This window comes from Helicoverpa armigera, chromosome 7 (assembly GCF_030705265.1).
Source record: "Helicoverpa armigera isolate CAAS_96S chromosome 7, ASM3070526v1, whole genome shotgun sequence".
Classification (NCBI taxonomy): Eukaryota; Metazoa; Arthropoda; class Insecta; order Lepidoptera; family Noctuidae; genus Helicoverpa; species Helicoverpa armigera.
Genome location: NC_087126.1, coordinates 13,004,918 through 13,022,295, shown reverse-complemented (window position 1 = coordinate 13,022,295; position 17,378 = coordinate 13,004,918). Strand labels below are relative to the sequence as shown.

The 17,378-nt window shown below is 41.7% G+C and overlaps 1 protein-coding gene across 1 annotated transcript in view; it reads right to left on the bottom strand.

The window, feature by feature from the left end:
• LOC110372090 (liprin-alpha-1) overlaps positions 1-17,378 on the bottom strand; it is a 127,333-nt gene that overhangs the window by 4,539 nt on the left and 105,416 nt on the right. The window contains exons 10-25 of the mRNA XM_064035684.1: positions 16,944-17,113; positions 14,885-15,041; positions 14,244-14,363; positions 13,721-13,804; positions 13,094-13,252; positions 11,638-11,745; positions 11,013-11,084; positions 8,679-8,842; positions 8,160-8,204; positions 6,821-7,019; positions 6,308-6,465; positions 5,464-5,825; positions 5,011-5,125; positions 4,432-4,588; positions 3,784-3,900; positions 319-426 (exon numbers count right to left, since the gene is read on the bottom strand). Of these exons, the coding sequence (XP_063891754.1) occupies positions 337-426; positions 3,784-3,900; positions 4,432-4,588; positions 5,011-5,125; positions 5,464-5,825; positions 6,308-6,465; positions 6,821-7,019; positions 8,160-8,204; positions 8,679-8,842; positions 11,013-11,084; positions 11,638-11,745; positions 13,094-13,252; positions 13,721-13,804; positions 14,244-14,363; positions 14,885-15,041; positions 16,944-17,113 (2,277 nt within the window). The 3' untranslated portion in view covers positions 319-336. The remainder of the gene's footprint in view (positions 1-318; positions 427-3,783; positions 3,901-4,431; positions 4,589-5,010; positions 5,126-5,463; positions 5,826-6,307; positions 6,466-6,820; positions 7,020-8,159; positions 8,205-8,678; positions 8,843-11,012; positions 11,085-11,637; positions 11,746-13,093; positions 13,253-13,720; positions 13,805-14,243; positions 14,364-14,884; positions 15,042-16,943; positions 17,114-17,378) is intronic.

The following is a 17,378-nucleotide window of genomic DNA, read 5'->3' as shown; positions in this document are numbered from 1 at the left end:
ATTTCTCATCATCATCATACGAGTGCTATATAATTAAATTAGTCGCGATGTAACATCTTCTTCTAGTAAAATTTTTCAGCTCGAGGTAGCAGTTGCATATAGTTCTTAATGAACTATGTCTCTGCTGTACCAGCGAGCCGTATCATATTTCGGGCTTCAGTTCGTGGATTCAGTTTGTGTCACATTTTGGACTAGTGTATTGATTATTTTCATACACTATGTGAAGAGAAGGTGTAGAGTACAGCTCAGCCTCTCATACTAGGTGTGAAGAATAAAATTTAACGAAGAATTAACCTTATGGATAGGTGTATCAGTTACCTAGTTGAGCGTGTGGTGTCAGGAGGCGGCGTGGTCGTGCACGCGGGCGGCGCGCTCGGTGCCGCTCGCCAGCAGCGCGCCGAACTCCAGCTCCAGGATCTGCCGCGCCTGCCACACACCATCATATTATGTCTACATATTGACACTTACTCATATGTCTTATAATGTTTCAAAGCAGGGGATCACTAGCTAATTCAAATCTGCAAGCAAGACTCTAGCCGTCTACACACTCGTGCGCAAACCGCGCGCGTAACATGAGTGTAGATCCGATTCGCATATTCTTCGCGGCTTCGCGGCTCGTTCGCGCTGTGTTCCCCGAAAATTGTCGGTTTTTGTCCCGCGACAACGGGCTCGCAGGCGCGAAGTGCGACGTGAATGCGACAAGACTATACATTCGCGCCTTCGCGATTGCCGCCTTCGATTATCCTATCCTTCATTTACCAGAGAACAAAGATGCAAACACCTCCGTTTTCTTTGCTTCTTTTGAATTGTTTGTTTTTTCTTTATGGCGTAACTATAAATTGTTAAAGCGCAAAGTAGCCCCGCAGCTGCTGTAGTGGTTTCACTTTCCATACCGACTACAAATAAACTATACTGATTGATTGACAAAAATTGGAAGATTAAATATTAAATGCTTGGCGTGCATACGCGTCACGAGCGCGGACTATACTGAGAGCCCGGCGCGCCCCAATTCTTGCCCCATTCTTGCCCCAATTCACGCCGCGCTTCGCGTCGCGATTGGGCCGTGATTCGCGTGCGAGTGTGTAGACGGATTTATAGAATATCTATGTAACCAAGTAACTATTATAGTAATCTGTGATGCAACTATAAGAACACCGAATGCTTTACACCTGAACCCTGTGCGAGATATTCGCAAGCAAGGTGAACATTTCCCTTCTTCAAATTACTACAAAAGCTAAAAAGGCAAGAACTCGCTTCTTGCTTTTGAAATCTAATAACGATCCAATCGATTAAAATAACCAATTAACACAAAACATCTTACAATGTTATCTATATACATGTAGGTATCAGTGGCGAAGGGTGGTTTAATGAAATAGGGAAGCCGCAGCAAAAAAAAAAACTGGGGGGGGAGTACTCAGGGATGGGGGGGGGGACTGACTGAGAGACTGATAGTTTGAACATGTTTTCTCGAGGAATTCGGCAGATTATTAATATCTATAAAACTTTATTATCTTTAGTTAGGTATATTAACTACTAGAATCTGAGAAAACTTGGCACTAGAAACAATACATTTTAAGTATTTAATTTACAACGGCCTGTTAGCCATTGATATTTATCGTAGGTATTTATCCGTCAGGACGTTAGTAATTTTAATATAGACGTAGTATTGGCACAGATTATATAATAGTTACTACGTAACAGATAAATCACTCCATACAAAAAAGTCCATACCTACTGTTATAAGCACCTACAAGTTCCCCAACTACCTACAAATTCCTAGCTGCGTTATAAAATGAACCTTAAAAGCTCGAGCGCTCAATTGTTATTCCAATGCGATAGCGCACAGTTCAGTGACCGCAACCGTGCCGTGACCGTGCTTAGGGTTGCTTCTTACAATTTATTAATATTTAAGTAGGAAAACAAAGTTACGCTTATTTAAAACTGAGTTTTTAAATAAAAAGTAATATCAAGAATATTTTTCTTTAGTTAACTATTGTATTGCCTACTAAAATGGAGTATGGGTACATATTACTAAATATTACCTAATACGTAAGCATAGGTAAGTACTTAAGTAAAGTTTTCGTCAAAATCAAAGGCAGTTTCCAACTATTTTTGGGCATACGAGCACAATTGCCATACCCCATATGGTACAACTCCGTCGAGTGTTGATACATACCTAAAATTGGTTTCTGCGTAGCGACACGCGTAATGTCCCAAGTCGTCATTAAGTTGGACCAGAACTATACCTACTTACACACGAGATGTGTTTTGAGCTACAAAACTCACAATACAGTTCATATAACTAAGTAGGTATCTACAGTAAAATAAGTAACTAATGCTGTTGCTAAAATCATAAAGTAGATAAGTATTAATTTATTTAAAAAAAAATAGAATTACTAGATAAGTTCATACATATAAAATGTTTCTAAATCTTACAATAGTCGCATATAAACCAACACAACTCAAAATATTCCATCATTTTGTGAGGTTAAAAACCTAATAAAAACCAACAGCATAACATGCCACGAAATAAAAATAATAATATTGGAGCGCGCGCGGCGCGTGTGACTATTGAAAGCCCTGAGCCGCGTGGGGCTACCGGTAACCCAGCAAGCGGTAGGCATTTATCGCGCGCAAGTACGTCGAGTGACAGAGGCCTGGTATTGGTAGGTAATTCATCCGAGCGGCGTGCCCGAGTTTTATAACACGTTTTTATTCTCAAAACTTAACCTTGAAAAATAAGTTCCTTCCTAAAGTAAATAATCTGTCAGATCGGAAAACAGTCTAATGCGATAAATGCTATAGGTACATTAAAAAGAAACCTGATGCCAACTGTCTACGTATCAAAATAACTCATTTCAACGTAGATATCTCTATTTTCTCTAGGTACACACACTGTAGTGCTGTACTTGTACTGAGTACCATGTCACACAGTGCGATCGCGGGGATAAGTAGGGAGTAATGGTACTGCCAACTACTAAATCATAAATATACTCGATGAGAATACAAAAAATTATAAATTCGCAAGTAGGGTCATTAAATCGCGGAGAATCTTAACACCGCGATTCAGGATTTGCATAAAAATGCACAACGCCATCTATGTTGACATAATGTAACTAAAACACTTAAACTAACATAAAATATTGTACACACACGAACTATGTTATTTCCAAATGATACACACACTAATAAATTCAATTACAAAGAACAAATTGTTAATGGTATTATCTAAAACAAAATAAGAACAATGAGAGTGAATTTGTCTGATTTGTTTGTTTACATATTTGAAAGTTCTAAGCGCTGTCACTCGCGCGTAGACAGATATAGCTACTCTACTCTTGACGCGTTCTTTCTCGTTCACTCGCGAGTTTTGATTGGCTGGAACCCGCTCCGTGAGCCGGCTTACCGCTCGCCCTTATTTTGCGAACATCGCGCGGCGCGGCGTGGATGACGTCACGCAAGCGTAGTTTTGTATGGAGGAGGAAGCCGCGGCTTGTTTAGTAGGAGCAAAATGTTTCAAGTAATTTATAGACAATTCTTTTTACGGTGGTAGGCGTTTTGTTATACCTACATATTTAAATTGTGTGGTTTAAATGATTATATTTTATACCTATACCTATATTATAACTTATACCTATGCTTCTTTCTTGAAATTCGAAAGGTAAGCCGATGGGAATCGGCTTATAAGGACGCCTCGCCACTGGTAGGTATTCTATATTTTAATACTTATTGCTTTTCCAAAAAATCCTCTACAAATATATAAAGTTGTTATGTATAGTTTACCTGCGTGTTCTGCGTGGGTATCTGCAGCGCCAGCGCCATGGAGTTGGCGTCGAAGTTGTCGTCCAGCGCGATCAGCGCCCCGTGCACGCCGCTCTCTGACAGGTTGTTCGCGTACTCCTACAACATAATATTATGATTTTCACTTCAGTTGTAGAGCAAATATGGACGTTATGCTGTTGTATGTACTAATTAATCAGTATAGTTATGTTTAGCTTCGTCTCACTAGTAGAATAAAGAGCTTGAAATTCGACCCCGAAGACAAAAGACGTTCGGCATGAATAAAATTTGTTCTTACTGCTGAAGTGAAAAGTTAAATGTGTGTCACACCAGAGCAATGTTTTTTCATCTCGTGCCTTTGAATCCTTCGACAAGCTCGGAATACTACATTCGATCCACTACGATCTATCGAGTATTCTGCAATCGTGATTCAAACAGAATCCTCCGCCTGTTCGAGATTCAAAATCTACACTTGCAGCGAACAACAATTTTGCTCACTTGTAACACATAACATAACTATAGCTTAATTTTTTTCCAAATAAATCGGTATATTATCGGTATATTTCAAGATCGGGTTTTTTGGCTGCATTTACAATACATTAAATTAGCCAGGTAAGCATGTTTATGTCAACAACTGGTGTTAGAGTGTACCTTGAGGTTGATGGCGACAAGCCAGCGCTGCAACCGCTCATTAGTCCAAACGAGGACATCACGTGTGCCGTGTTCGGCGGCTCGGCGACGCTCTTCAAGCGCTCGGACGCTGTACCCAACGCGCTTGAGGCAAGCCACGCCAAAGTGCAGCGACGTCCTGAACACACACATACATAGTCACACCGATACTGGGCATTTTGCACCGTGCCCAGATCTACCCGGGCCGTGCCAAAATACACTATTGCGTTGCGTTAATTAAACCTTAATTATCGCGAGTAAAGTCTCAGAAGATTTCAACGATTTCTTATACAAATCTGTTGATGGCTTTTAACAAGATGAACCATACTAATTGAACTTAAATATGATCTTCACTACAAAATAACACATTGACTGGATTTACTGATTGTTAAATTCTGCTGATAACATAAAAATGATACAAAATGTGATGACAATGTCTAAATATAACGCAAAAATTTCAAACAAATTGCATGGGAGTGCCACAAGGACGAACAATCGGTCCACCTATCATTAAAAAAATATTGTAATAAGGATCTGTGATATATAAAACAGATACGTTACCTATGAAAACTGTCGACCATTTTGAGTTGCGTCCGTAGGTCCCTCTTGGTGAGGTGCTCCAACATCCGCGCGTCTACTAGACACTCCATGAACGTCGTTCTGTATTGTGGTAAACCTAGATGAAAAATTATTAGATTTTAGTCACGTTCCATAAACGTAAAAAGGTGATATAACGAGCAATCAAATCAAATCATGAAAACTCCTACTTCGAATCTTAAGTTGAGTGTCCAATTAAAGCATGTCTGGAAACGCTGTATCTAGAATAAGACGTTTTCCTTTAGAGGCGTAAGTGAAGTAGAAGGGATTTTTGGCAAGAAACATTTTCATTATTTATAAAACTTTAACGCCCAGTGGCATAATTGTTAGAACATCAGATTGTCAAGATCAGACAGTTTAGGATTACTTATGATTTTCTTTCGTCTTATTATGATTCAGGACATAAGTAGAACTGACCTAATGAAGGCAGCCAGACGTTGCCGATCCACTCGTGGTTCATATCCCCGAAGGCGAGCGCGGCGCAGGCGGTGCCCCTGGGCGCGGACGGCGACGTGAGCGACACCATCTCCTGGATGGCGAGGCGCAGCTTGAGGCGGTGCAGCGGGTTGCTGATGCCGATCTCGCGCTGGATCTCCTGGTCCGACAGCGCCGACATGATGGCGCCCGACTTCACGTTGGCGCGGCAGGCGGCCACGTACCACGCCGGCATGCCCACCCACAGCTCCAGCCAGGCCACCACGGTGGGCCCGTTCCATAGCGCGAATGGAGTACCCGCCCGCATCGCCTCGCCCAGCAGCTCGTGCCGGTAGTCGCGCTCTCTGATACAACCACACACCATATAAGAACATCATCATTTTATCTACATACTACGTAAATACTGGTACTCAGCTGAATCCGGTTAAACTGGAAGCCGAACCCAACATATTTAGAAAAGGCTCGGGAAATGTACGTAAATGATATAAACAAAGCTTATGGAAGCTGCAGAGCTTCTGGAGTTAAATACTCTTGTAAATAGTGTAAGATTGTGCATAATTAAATCAGTCCACATCCATGAACTCTACAAAATAATAACTCATTATCAGTCAATTAATCTCCATGCCACAAGTTTCAAAAAGTTTGCGTCATTCGGCTCTTATTGGCACAAACATGCCTTTAAAAAGTCAAAGTCAAATGTTTTTATTTCAAATAGACCTTAACAGGCTTCTATGAAAAGTCACACCATTTGCACGGTACCAAAAAGTTGGTCTCATGGAGAAGAGCCGGCAAGAAACTCCATAGATTCTCTTTTTTGTATACTGACTTGCTCTTGGTCCTGGCATAGTCCTGGTGCGACATGGGCGCGTGCGACAGCGGCGCGTGCGGCGTCAGCGCCTCGCCCGCCGCCGCCTCGTCCGCCAGGCTCGATAGCCCCAGCGAGGACACTGACGACATCGAGCGGGGACTCTGACCTTGTTGCAGCTGGGGACAAAGTTGTTAGGCATTAGATGACATGAGAACCTCCTTGATTTATATTAGGAACTGTAGCAATAAAGAAAAAAGCGTTCTGGCATGTTAGACGTGTGCTGTGACAACTGCTTTGTATGACAGAAGTGAACGTCCGTGCACCGGACGACAAAGACACCGTGTTGTGTTGCATGGCACAAGCAACGCCACAAAACATCCAATTTAAAACTTTTTATGAAGTAAGTCCTGAATTCATTGAACAGTGAATTTTTGATGAAATTACAGGATATTTTTTTCTTTTGAAAGCGGAATGGGAATCACAGTACCTACACATGCTGGTGCAAGTCAGACAAATTTCATGACTACTTACCGGCATTCCCGCCTTCTCCTTCTTACTAAAGAACCTTCCTAAGGAACTCTTGATGCCTCTCTTCTTCTGTTGGTGCATAGACGCGATCGAGGCGGCGGAGGCGGCGCCGGGCCGGGAGGTGGAGCCGCCCCAAGTCCCGCCCCCGAGCCCTGCGCTCGCCCCGCCCAGCGACTCTTGGCTTGAACTGGATGAAATATTGCTACGTGAAGAAATATTGTTGTCAGTCGATTTGTTTTATGTACAATGGTTATGATATTTACAACTATTTATAGCATAAACAAGAAAATAGGACGTGTGCAGAAAGTAAAAAACTACGTGGTGCTGAAAAAAAAGACTGGTACTAATTAGCTTCATAGAAATAAATTGCGTAGTAACACAATATTTGACCAGTGATACTTTACTGTTTTAACCAACGGCGCCACCTATAGGTCATGAAGAAATATCTCCCAGTTTTAGAATCAAAAGATCCACCCACAATGGGATAACTTAAGTATCACTGGCCTAAACTTAAATACAGCTAGCTAGCTTTATTTCTAGCTAAAAATGGAATTACTAAAAAACTTTTAGCCATAAATCGACCTCTACTATGGAATCGGGGATCACACAAATAAAAACAATTAAAACGTACCATTAACAATACATGATCCAATATCTATGGCGTAATTGGGTGAAAACAATTAGTAATTCCATTTTGTAGAAAATATATTTATTAAAAATCTAACAATAATCTGAAAATAATCACAAATGCATGCATTTTGTGGAGAAATTAACAGTAAAAGCTGAATGTCCCGACACAATGTAATTCCATCATTCATTACATGTAATTTTGTTTTCATTTTGATTCATTTTACTTATTTTAGTTTCACCCGTGTCCCGTTGAAACTATCACGCGCATCTGGATAAAATTACATATCTAACCTTCCTCAATAAATGGGCTATCTTACACGGAATTATTTTTCAAAGTGAAGTGTGAGTTATTCTAATATTAGTAATATTAATTTAGCGCGTTCAAAAAAAATATTTAGTTGTATATTATCACTTGTAACGATAGCTATACGGCAGTTCTGCTATCAAAGACTGTCTTGTCTCTTTACCACTGCATTTGAGCATTACAAATATAAATCAGAACAATTTAAAACTTCAAATATAACTAGCAGATTTAACCAAGCACGGATGATGAAACAAATAACTATCAACGATTCTATACATATTAGATTTAAGACAGACTCTATGGGGCACATAGTTGAACAGTGTGTCGGGACAATCGCACCACAAGTGAGCGAGGTTCACTTGCGAGTGGTACAGGGGTTTGATGCCCGGGTGGGGTAGGGCCAGAGACCTGTGCATAGGGATCCGTGCGAGACTCCCCGACATTATTGAAGTCCTGGCAGCGTGGAAGTAAAGTTGTTAGATTAGTTGTTAGTATGGTAATGGTTAGAATGTATGAAATGTCAGTCAATGTCAATTCTGTCAGTATTTACCAGCCTATGAGGTGTGACAAGGTACATAGTGGACTAAACATTTCTTTTATATGAATACACACACATTGTCACAAGTATATCAGAATGTATGTTTCACTTTTTAAGATTATTATATATGTCATCTGTTAGTTAGCATGGTATAAATACGAATTTACAACATCAAATTATACAGTAGGTACATTAGTACAGAATATAATTCAAGAAAGATGTGGAAATTAAAGTTTGGAGTTTAAATATTGATGTTGATTTCTCAATTATTATTCAGATTAAGATCAAATGATTAGGAAACCTTGAAAGTTAACCTGTTAGTCATTAATAAAGAAGAATTATGTGAGTATGATAAGCATGAAGTAGACTATCAAAGAAGACAAACTCACGAGTCATAAGGCGGCTGATAGTGCGTCCTCAGCCGGTCTCTCTCCGCATGTATCGCTCTGGCGGCTCGCTCCAGCCGCAGCGACCGCGCCGTCAGCGGGGACTCCGCCCCTTCAGCGGGGCCGACTGGGCCTACGCCTGGCGCTCCTTCTTCGCATAGCTGCAGCTGTGAGAGTGAGGGACAGTTAGAGAGATAGACTAGCTTGGGGATTCAGTCAAAGTAAACAATAAAAAAAAAAATTAGTATGAAGACCACTAGTTGTGGACAAAATTCATGGTGTAATATTTGTGATCCATCGAATTCGGGTTTAAGTTTTGTATAGTTGAATGACTAATAATGCCCATTTTCACCAACAAATACCTAAATTTAGAGATCCCCTAAGAGCATTTACGGAACACTTAATAAAAATTTCGTTTTCACCAAGGTTTAGGTGTCCCTTATACATAGTTATTTATGTCAAAATTGGAAGAGCCCTTATTCTAAGTGGCACTTAGATTAAGAGATTGTTGGTGAAAACAAACGGGCATAAGTCAACTATTCGATAATTACTGGTTTTTAAAATGTAGATATTTCTAAAAATCTAAGTTACACAGCTATGCAATGTAACGCATGCGCAAAAGTATCGTATACAGTACAATTAATAACACTATGTGATCCCATCTCGGGTTGTATAAACTACAAATTTTAGACTATACCAAAAGTTAAAGATCTTTTAAATGGTAAACTGAAAAAAAAAAGTTTTACACTAATGTCGATTATTTGAAAGGCTAAAGTTAACATTTATAATAAGTCCAACATGAATTCATAATTTTGACTACCTACACACATGTTTATGAAACCTTTGTAAAATAAACTACACATAATAACACAGGTATTGTAAACAGATCAGCAGTAGGTAGGTTCTGTTTAGGTGAAATGACAGCTATACTCAACATTTTTCCTGACAAGTTTATAAGGATGTGTCAGTACGGTGCATGAAGATGGAGCACCTTAACATGCGCAAGTGACAAGAGCATCAGGGTAGGTATTTTGCTTTAGTGCATGCGCGAGTCGCTGGACCCGCACGTTTTTAAAATGCGTGCAACCTGCGCATATGCCTCAACATGCGCAATCTACTTGCACCGTGTACCCTAAGTAGAAATTTACACCACAAATGTTGAGTACTTCTGCATCGTCACACATATAATATTTTGCACATACAAGCTTGGCCTAATATCTACGTTGCGTCAAGCAGTGCTGTGCACTTCATATCACAATGATTTACCAATATTTATCACTATATCATAAGCTAGTAATAAAGTCATTATTTGGGATATAGCTGGCATGCCAGGTCGGTTTACAAAATATTTTGATTTATTTGTAACGCTGTTACATTCAAAAATGCATATAATCACAATATAAATATAGCTGAAAATAACAATATAATCATATATGGCGAATCATGCTAAATGCTAAGGTGTTATATATTTACATATTCAAACATAAGGGTTCAATATTTTATATCTTGCTAAACTAAGTTTGTAAATATCTCTTCAAAATATTATAGGAGAATATGAAGCATTCATAAGGATGTTTTTATTTTATTCAGGTTAGATACTACTAGAAATGCTAGGGAATCATTTTCTTATAAATGTTGAGAGAAACTTAATAAGTTAATAAACAAACTTAATCGATACATTTTATAAGCATCAATGCAGAACAATTAGCTACACAGTTTATTGGTTAACAAATTAAATAGGTAGGTACCTAATGGTGAAACAGGCTGCTCTCTCATATCTGTAGTTACACCATAAGTTTCTTATACCCAATGGTAAAAAAGAATCATCTTATATACTTTCGTCTTTATCAAAATGGAGTCTTTCGACTGTTCAGACTTGCTGCAGAATCCAAAAAGTCTGATACCCTCACGGCACCCACAAGGAGGGGTCATTATTGATGATTTCCCACACAAAAGGACTGTTGGGGCCATGAGTATTATTGAAGGGAGATGAGATATTTGTAGAGCAAAGTATTTCACCGTACATAATATAGATAGGTGAGGCAAACTTCCACACAGCAGTAAGCCATTCACGTGAATGCGTGCGTACCTTTCTTTGTATGAGTGAAACGATAAACGTAACATCTGATTCCCCGTTATGATATGTTTGTTTTATGATTTTTTATTAAAATTGAGTTTGTCCAAAAAAAAACATTGCGATGGAATCAATTTTTGTGGCCATCATAAAAACCTATTAAGTTCCAAGATTTTGGCAGTTTAGCAGATCACTCAATCAGTTACAGTAAGGTACAGAGCTGGGCAGTTGTATGTATGTATTGTACTACTATATCGACGGACCTGGCTGGCGGGCAGCGACTCTGACGCCTGCGCCGCGCGGTAGTGCTGCGCGGGCGACATCGACGCCGGCGCCTGCGCAGCGACGTAGCACCACACCGATATTATGTTAACTTAGTAACTATACACTAGTATGGTGTTCTAATGACTTGTTAGTAATGGTTGGTAAAGTTTAGATTTTACAATTAAATATAAATGTACAGGTTAAGTTTAAATGACCCAGACCAAGTTTAAATGTTAGTAAGATTACCCCAGTCGTTTAAACAAGGTGTCTGGACAACGGTCTTCAAAGTCAATTTTGAAACAAAACTGCATAGAAAAATTTCAAGTTATCAATAATTTATATTCATTCTGGACACCTTGTTTAAACAGTATTAATAATAATAGAGAATCAATGTTGGATGCAAACCTTGTCCGCACTAAAGAATGTTCAAACACAACATCAAACCATAAAAAAATTGTAATTACAAAATTGTTCTATAGGTATTATGGCGGAGAAGGCTCGCATAGTTCACGCTAGAATTCCACGACGTTTCAAAATCATCACAGTGTTATGGAATTCTACCGTTGAAAAAAAATGTGTGATAAGGGGCGGGTGTTTTCTGTATGTGTGTGCGTGCATACGTACGGTATGGTACTTGTGGTGCGCGGGCCGCAGGGCGCGGGAGGGCGAGGCGGCGCGCGGGGGCGACTCGCCGCGCCGCGCCAGCACGTTCATGTGCTCGTAGCTGCCCACCTGCCCACACCACACCCGCTTATATACGTCCTGTGCACGCCCCGCTATGTACACTACCAGCCTCCACACCAGTATAACGACTTATACGACAATGTGCTTTGAGAAACATCGAAACTCAGATATTTAATTGTTGATAATAATACTGAAAGCGAATTCAGTAAAACAGGATTGCAAACGGAGCGTCTTTTCGCGAAACACGATAGCTGCAATGGTAAGATACAACTTCGTAGCAATGTACTTGCTACGCCGTAGTAAAACTCGTAGCATGCTACGATTAGGGCGAGTCTACAATTTATAAATGAAGTTTTTATTTTAATTTGAAAATGGAACTTCCGTCATTTTTTGGTGTTTTTTTGGTACGAATTTCATTGCACGCTTGCACGCTTCCAGGATACAATGCCCCCTTGCCCCATTCTCGCAGTATGGCAATCCGCAATATATTAAAAACATCCCAATTTACAGCATATAATATTACAGCAGTTTTGATGTTTCTCAAAATAGGAATTTATTTGACCGTCACCAGATTACGTGAAGTCTAGTGTGTACAAGTATGTCTTGGGGGCTATGTAGAAATGATTCTAGAGATGATGAAATTATTCCTGAACCACGCACTAAAAAATAGACATATTTGCTGTGTACATACTCTTTAGTACGCAAAAGTTAGATTAAAATGATTTTTTATAATAATGCCAGCACTGTTTCAATTTTAAGAGTTTTTAAAATAACTGCTTGATAAAATCAAGAACTTAATGCTTTAAAAAATTGTCATAACAGTGCAGCCATCATTTCCACCACACGTGATAAATGTACAAAATGACCCATCACCAAGAAAATGATTTAATTTTATAAAAAAGTTTTGTAGAGAAGTAAAGCTGAAACTATGTATAATAATGCTGTTTATTCATAACCCTTTTACTTACTTCTTAAACTTATAAACCCCCACCTAGTTTGTTTTTTTTTTCAGTTTCCCAATCAACATTCTAAATGCCAATTATGTACCACAAGATCGAGGCATAACCTATGGGCCTTTCACACAATAATCTGAATAATCTCCCATTGCTAAAGAGAACTTTCAACAATAGAACTACAGTTCTTACTAAATTTAACGGCCGGCCCTCAACTACCTAGATCTCAAGGGATGCGTGCCTCACACACATCCTTGAAAAACCTTCACCCTTCTACCGAAATAATACCTGATACCTCTATAGCGATATAGTTTCTGTATAGCGTCTTACGCAATATTCCGAGCAATCATGTTTGGCCTGAACTATACAGGCGGGTCACATATCTACATTCAGTTCTCACACATTCTCCCTTCCTCACTATAAACATACAGTGTCCAACTCACCCTAGACTCGAGCTCCTCAGCCCTGGCTTCCGTGGTCTGCTTCTCCTCCTGGATGAGGCGGATCTCGGTGTTGATGGCGTCGAGCTGTTCTTGCAGCATGAGAGCCAGTGCCGCCGCGTCCGTGTGACCGCCTTCTACGCCGCCGTCTGATTCCTCGTTCTGGAAATACAATGTTAGGTTAAAGAGATACATTATTGAATGAACACATGCCTATTTTAGAGCCGGGAATTTTTAACACTGGACCGACACGGCTAACTTTAAATATAAACGGTCCAAGGTTAAAAATGAAAACAAAATAATGTTAAAAATAACAATATAATTTAGATAAGGCTAAGTGAAATATCCTCAAATGTCGATACAGATCTAATGTAGTCCATGGATGCCGTACTATCTTAAAAAATCAAAAACCATATTTCCATACTAATATTGAAAATGAATACATAATCTTAGTTCCGATTTAAAAAATATATCAGTTTTGGATAGCTCATTTATTTAGGAAGTCTAAAGTGTGGGGGGTGTGTTAATTAATTCTCACGAGACGCGGATGAAGTCACAGACAACAGCTAGTATCACAATTAAAACTAAATACATTTTTAGAATACAAGTATTATGCATGTGTATACTGACCTCAGCGTCGCTGGAGACGTCGAAGGGCTGCTGCACGTTGGCCATCACGTGCGCCTGCTGCAGCTTCTCCCACGAGCCGTCCAACTGAGAACACATACACAACTAGTGTTATGACCACACAATGAATCAAGGAGCGCGTGCGTAGTAACAGATTTAATGTAGCGAGAATCGTGAGCCCATCATTCTTATTCGCTTGTGACGTATGTGTACTAACCTATGTACACACTTATGTATTCCTGACGAACTCTACATATGGTTAAGTCCTCTTTAAAAATACAATAAAATTATCTGAAGTTACCAAAAGTAAAAAACAATCTAGGGGCGACTGTTTTTTTCGTACAGATATTTATCTGTCTGTGGCTTGAACTACTGAATTTAGCTAAACGGTTGTTACTGAATTTAGGTAAAGCTATCTTTTCTGTAGGGAAATAATAATAGATTTCCTTTGTGGTCGTAAAAACTGTCGCTTATTATGAATGTCGAAGAAGCTCCTTGCAAGAGCTTTACTTATGAATGTCTTTACCTTGGGCTGGAAGAGCGTGGCTGGCGGCTGCGGCTGCGCGGCGGGCGACAGCGAGCGTGTCAGCGCGTCCGTCTGCTGGATGTTGAACGCGATCTCCTGCTCCAGCATCTGACGCTTCAGCTGAGGAAACACAACAAATTATTGATACATACATTTTAAAAAACTAACTTAAAAGTGACATCTCAACAATGTTGTATCAAATACAGAACGGCGGTTGTTTTCAGGTCAACGTAGTAGAATGCTCGCTCACGCACACGTAGTGATTACTAGTAGCGTGTGGGATACACGCTGTGTGGGGTGTTGTGTTGTGAGTTTTAGGGCATTATTGTTACACGTTATATAACCAAGTAATTAAATTATAACCGTCGTACCACTAGATCTTTCACACGTCTGTTGAACACTTATCTAAAAAAACGACAGATTATGACGTTGAAATTCGGCCAGTTTTGCAGCCACACTTTTATTAGACAAGTGTTCAACAGTTTTGTGTTTAAGTTTTTGTAGTAAGGCTGTTAATGTCCCTACAAAAAAGAGTGCTGTGCATGCACAACGTATGCTGATCTCACTCTCTTACTACACATGACTTCTCATTATGATTGTCATCCTGTTTATGTAACGTCTGCATGGTAATGCCTGCATACCTGTTCAGTCTCCATGCGCCACTTGGCGAGCTCCTTGAGTATGTCCTGCTTGTCGCCGAGCAGCTCGTCGGCGTACTTGCGCGTCTTGTCCAGCTCCTGCGTCAGCGCGTTCTTCTCGTCCAGCGCGTGCATGCGCTCCTTCAGGTGCACTTGTAACCTGGGGGTAAGAAGGCGTTACAAATGTTATGGGTGAATAAACACCATTTTAGTAGCTAACGGTCTATTTGTGAATCCTATCTATCGGTTGCTTAGCAACATTTGTGTCCCGAATCCCAAAAGAACGGATAGATTTATAGAAATCTGCAGTAAATGGCGGACGAACGCGTAGGAAAAAACTAAATTTTCGGGACAATTTAGCGCAACAAGTTATCGATGTGCCGTACAAATATGGTGCCTAGTGTTTTATTTTGCTTTTATTCGGTATCATTTACTTCTACCAAGTATTCGCTTTCAATAAATAACACACAGTATGTCAGTACATACCTGTCGTTGGACTCGGAGAGCAGCTTGTCGACGGTGGCGGAGAGGCGCGTGTTGTGCTCCTCGTTCATGCGCAGGCGCTGGTTGAGGCGCATGAGCTCGGCTTACACAGACACACAGTATGTCAGTACATACCTGTCGTTGGACTCGGAGAGCAGCTTGTCGACGGTGGCGGAGAGGCGCGTGTTGTGCTCCTCGTTCATGCGCAGGCGCTGGTTGAGGCGCATGAGCTCGGCTTACACAGACACACAGTATGTCAGTACATACCTGTCGTTGGACTCGGAGAGCAGCTTGTCGACGGTGGCGGAGAGGCGCGTGTTGTGCTCCTCGTTCATGCGCAGGCGCTGGTTGAGGCGCATGAGCTCGGCTTACACAGACACACAGTATGTCAGTACATACCTGTCGTTGGACTCGGAGAGCAGCTTGTCGACGGTGGCGGAGAGGCGCGTGTTGTGCTCCTCGTTCATGCGCAGGCGCTGGTTGAGGCGCATGAGCTCGGCTTACACAGACACACAGTATGTCAGTACATACCTGTCGTTGGACTCGGAGAGCAGCTTGTCGACGGTGGCGGAGAGGCGCGTGTTGTGCTCCTCGTTCATGCGCAGGCGCTGGTTGAGGCGCATGAGCTCGGCTTACAGACACACAGTATGTCAGTACATACCTGTCGTTGGACTCGGAGAGCAGCTTGTCGACGGTGGCGGAGAGGCGCGTGTTGTGCTCCTCGTTCATGCGCAGGCGCTGGTTGAGGCGCATGAGCTCGGCTTACACAGACACACAGTATGTCAGTACATACCTGTCGTTGGACTCGGAGAGCAGCTTGTCGACGGTGGCGGAGAGGCGCGTTGTGCTCCTCGTTCATGCGCAGGCGCTGGTTGAGGCGCATGAGCTCGGCTTACAGACACACACAGTATGTCAGTACATACCTGTCGTTGGACTCGGAGAGCAGCTTGTCGACGGTGGCGGAGAGGCGCGTGTTGTGCTCCTCGTTCATGCGCAGGCGCTGGTTGAGGCGCATGAGCTCGGCTTACACAGACACACAGTATGTCAGTACATACCTGTCGTTGGACTCGGAGAGCAGCTTGTCGACGGTGGCGGAGAGGCGCGTGTTGTGCTCCTCGTTCATGCGCAGGCGCTGGTTGAGGCGCATGAGCTCGGCTTACACAGACACACAGTATGTCAGTACATACCTGTCGTTGGACTCGGAGAGCAGCTTGTCGACGGTGGCGGAGAGGCGCGTGTTGTGCTCCTCGTTCATGCGCAGGCGCTGGTTGAGGCGCATGAGCTCGGCTTACACACACACAGTATGTCAGTACATACCTGTCGTTGGACTCGGAGAGCAGCTTGTCGACGGTGGCGGAGAGGCGCGTGTTGTGCTCCTCGTTCATGCGCAGGCGCTGGTTGAGGCGCATGAGCTCGGCTTACACAGACACACAGTATGTCAGTACATACCTGTCGTTGGACTCGGAGAGCAGCTTGTCGACGGTGGCGGAGAGGCGCGTGTTGTGCTCCTCGTTCATGCGCAGGCGCTGGTTGAGGCGCATGAGCTCGGCTTACACACACACAGTATGTCAGTACATACCTGTCGTTGGACTCGGAGAGCAGCTTGTCGACGGTGGCGGAGAGGCGCGTGTTGTGCTCCTCGTTCATGCGCAGGCGCTGGTTGAGGCGCATGAGCTCGGCGTTCTTCTCCTCCACGCTCGCCTCCAGCCGCTGGATGCGGTCCTCCGCAGACCCGTGACGCTCCTGCGCCTACGCAAATAATTACAAAATTAAATAAAATACTTTTTTATACAACTGTTCACTATTGATTTCCACGTACAATTTTCAAAGTTCGAGTTATTTAAAAAAAACAGCTGTCTGTGTTGTTGGAGAACTGAAGGATCATCGCCCATTGAAAGCATTATAATCTAAATTTTTAGGTATTTTTAGTTATCTTCAATGTCGAACCGTCTGCAATTTATATTTTTTTGGGCATAAAAAGATTTTTAGACATGCTATAGATTGCTCTGTAGCT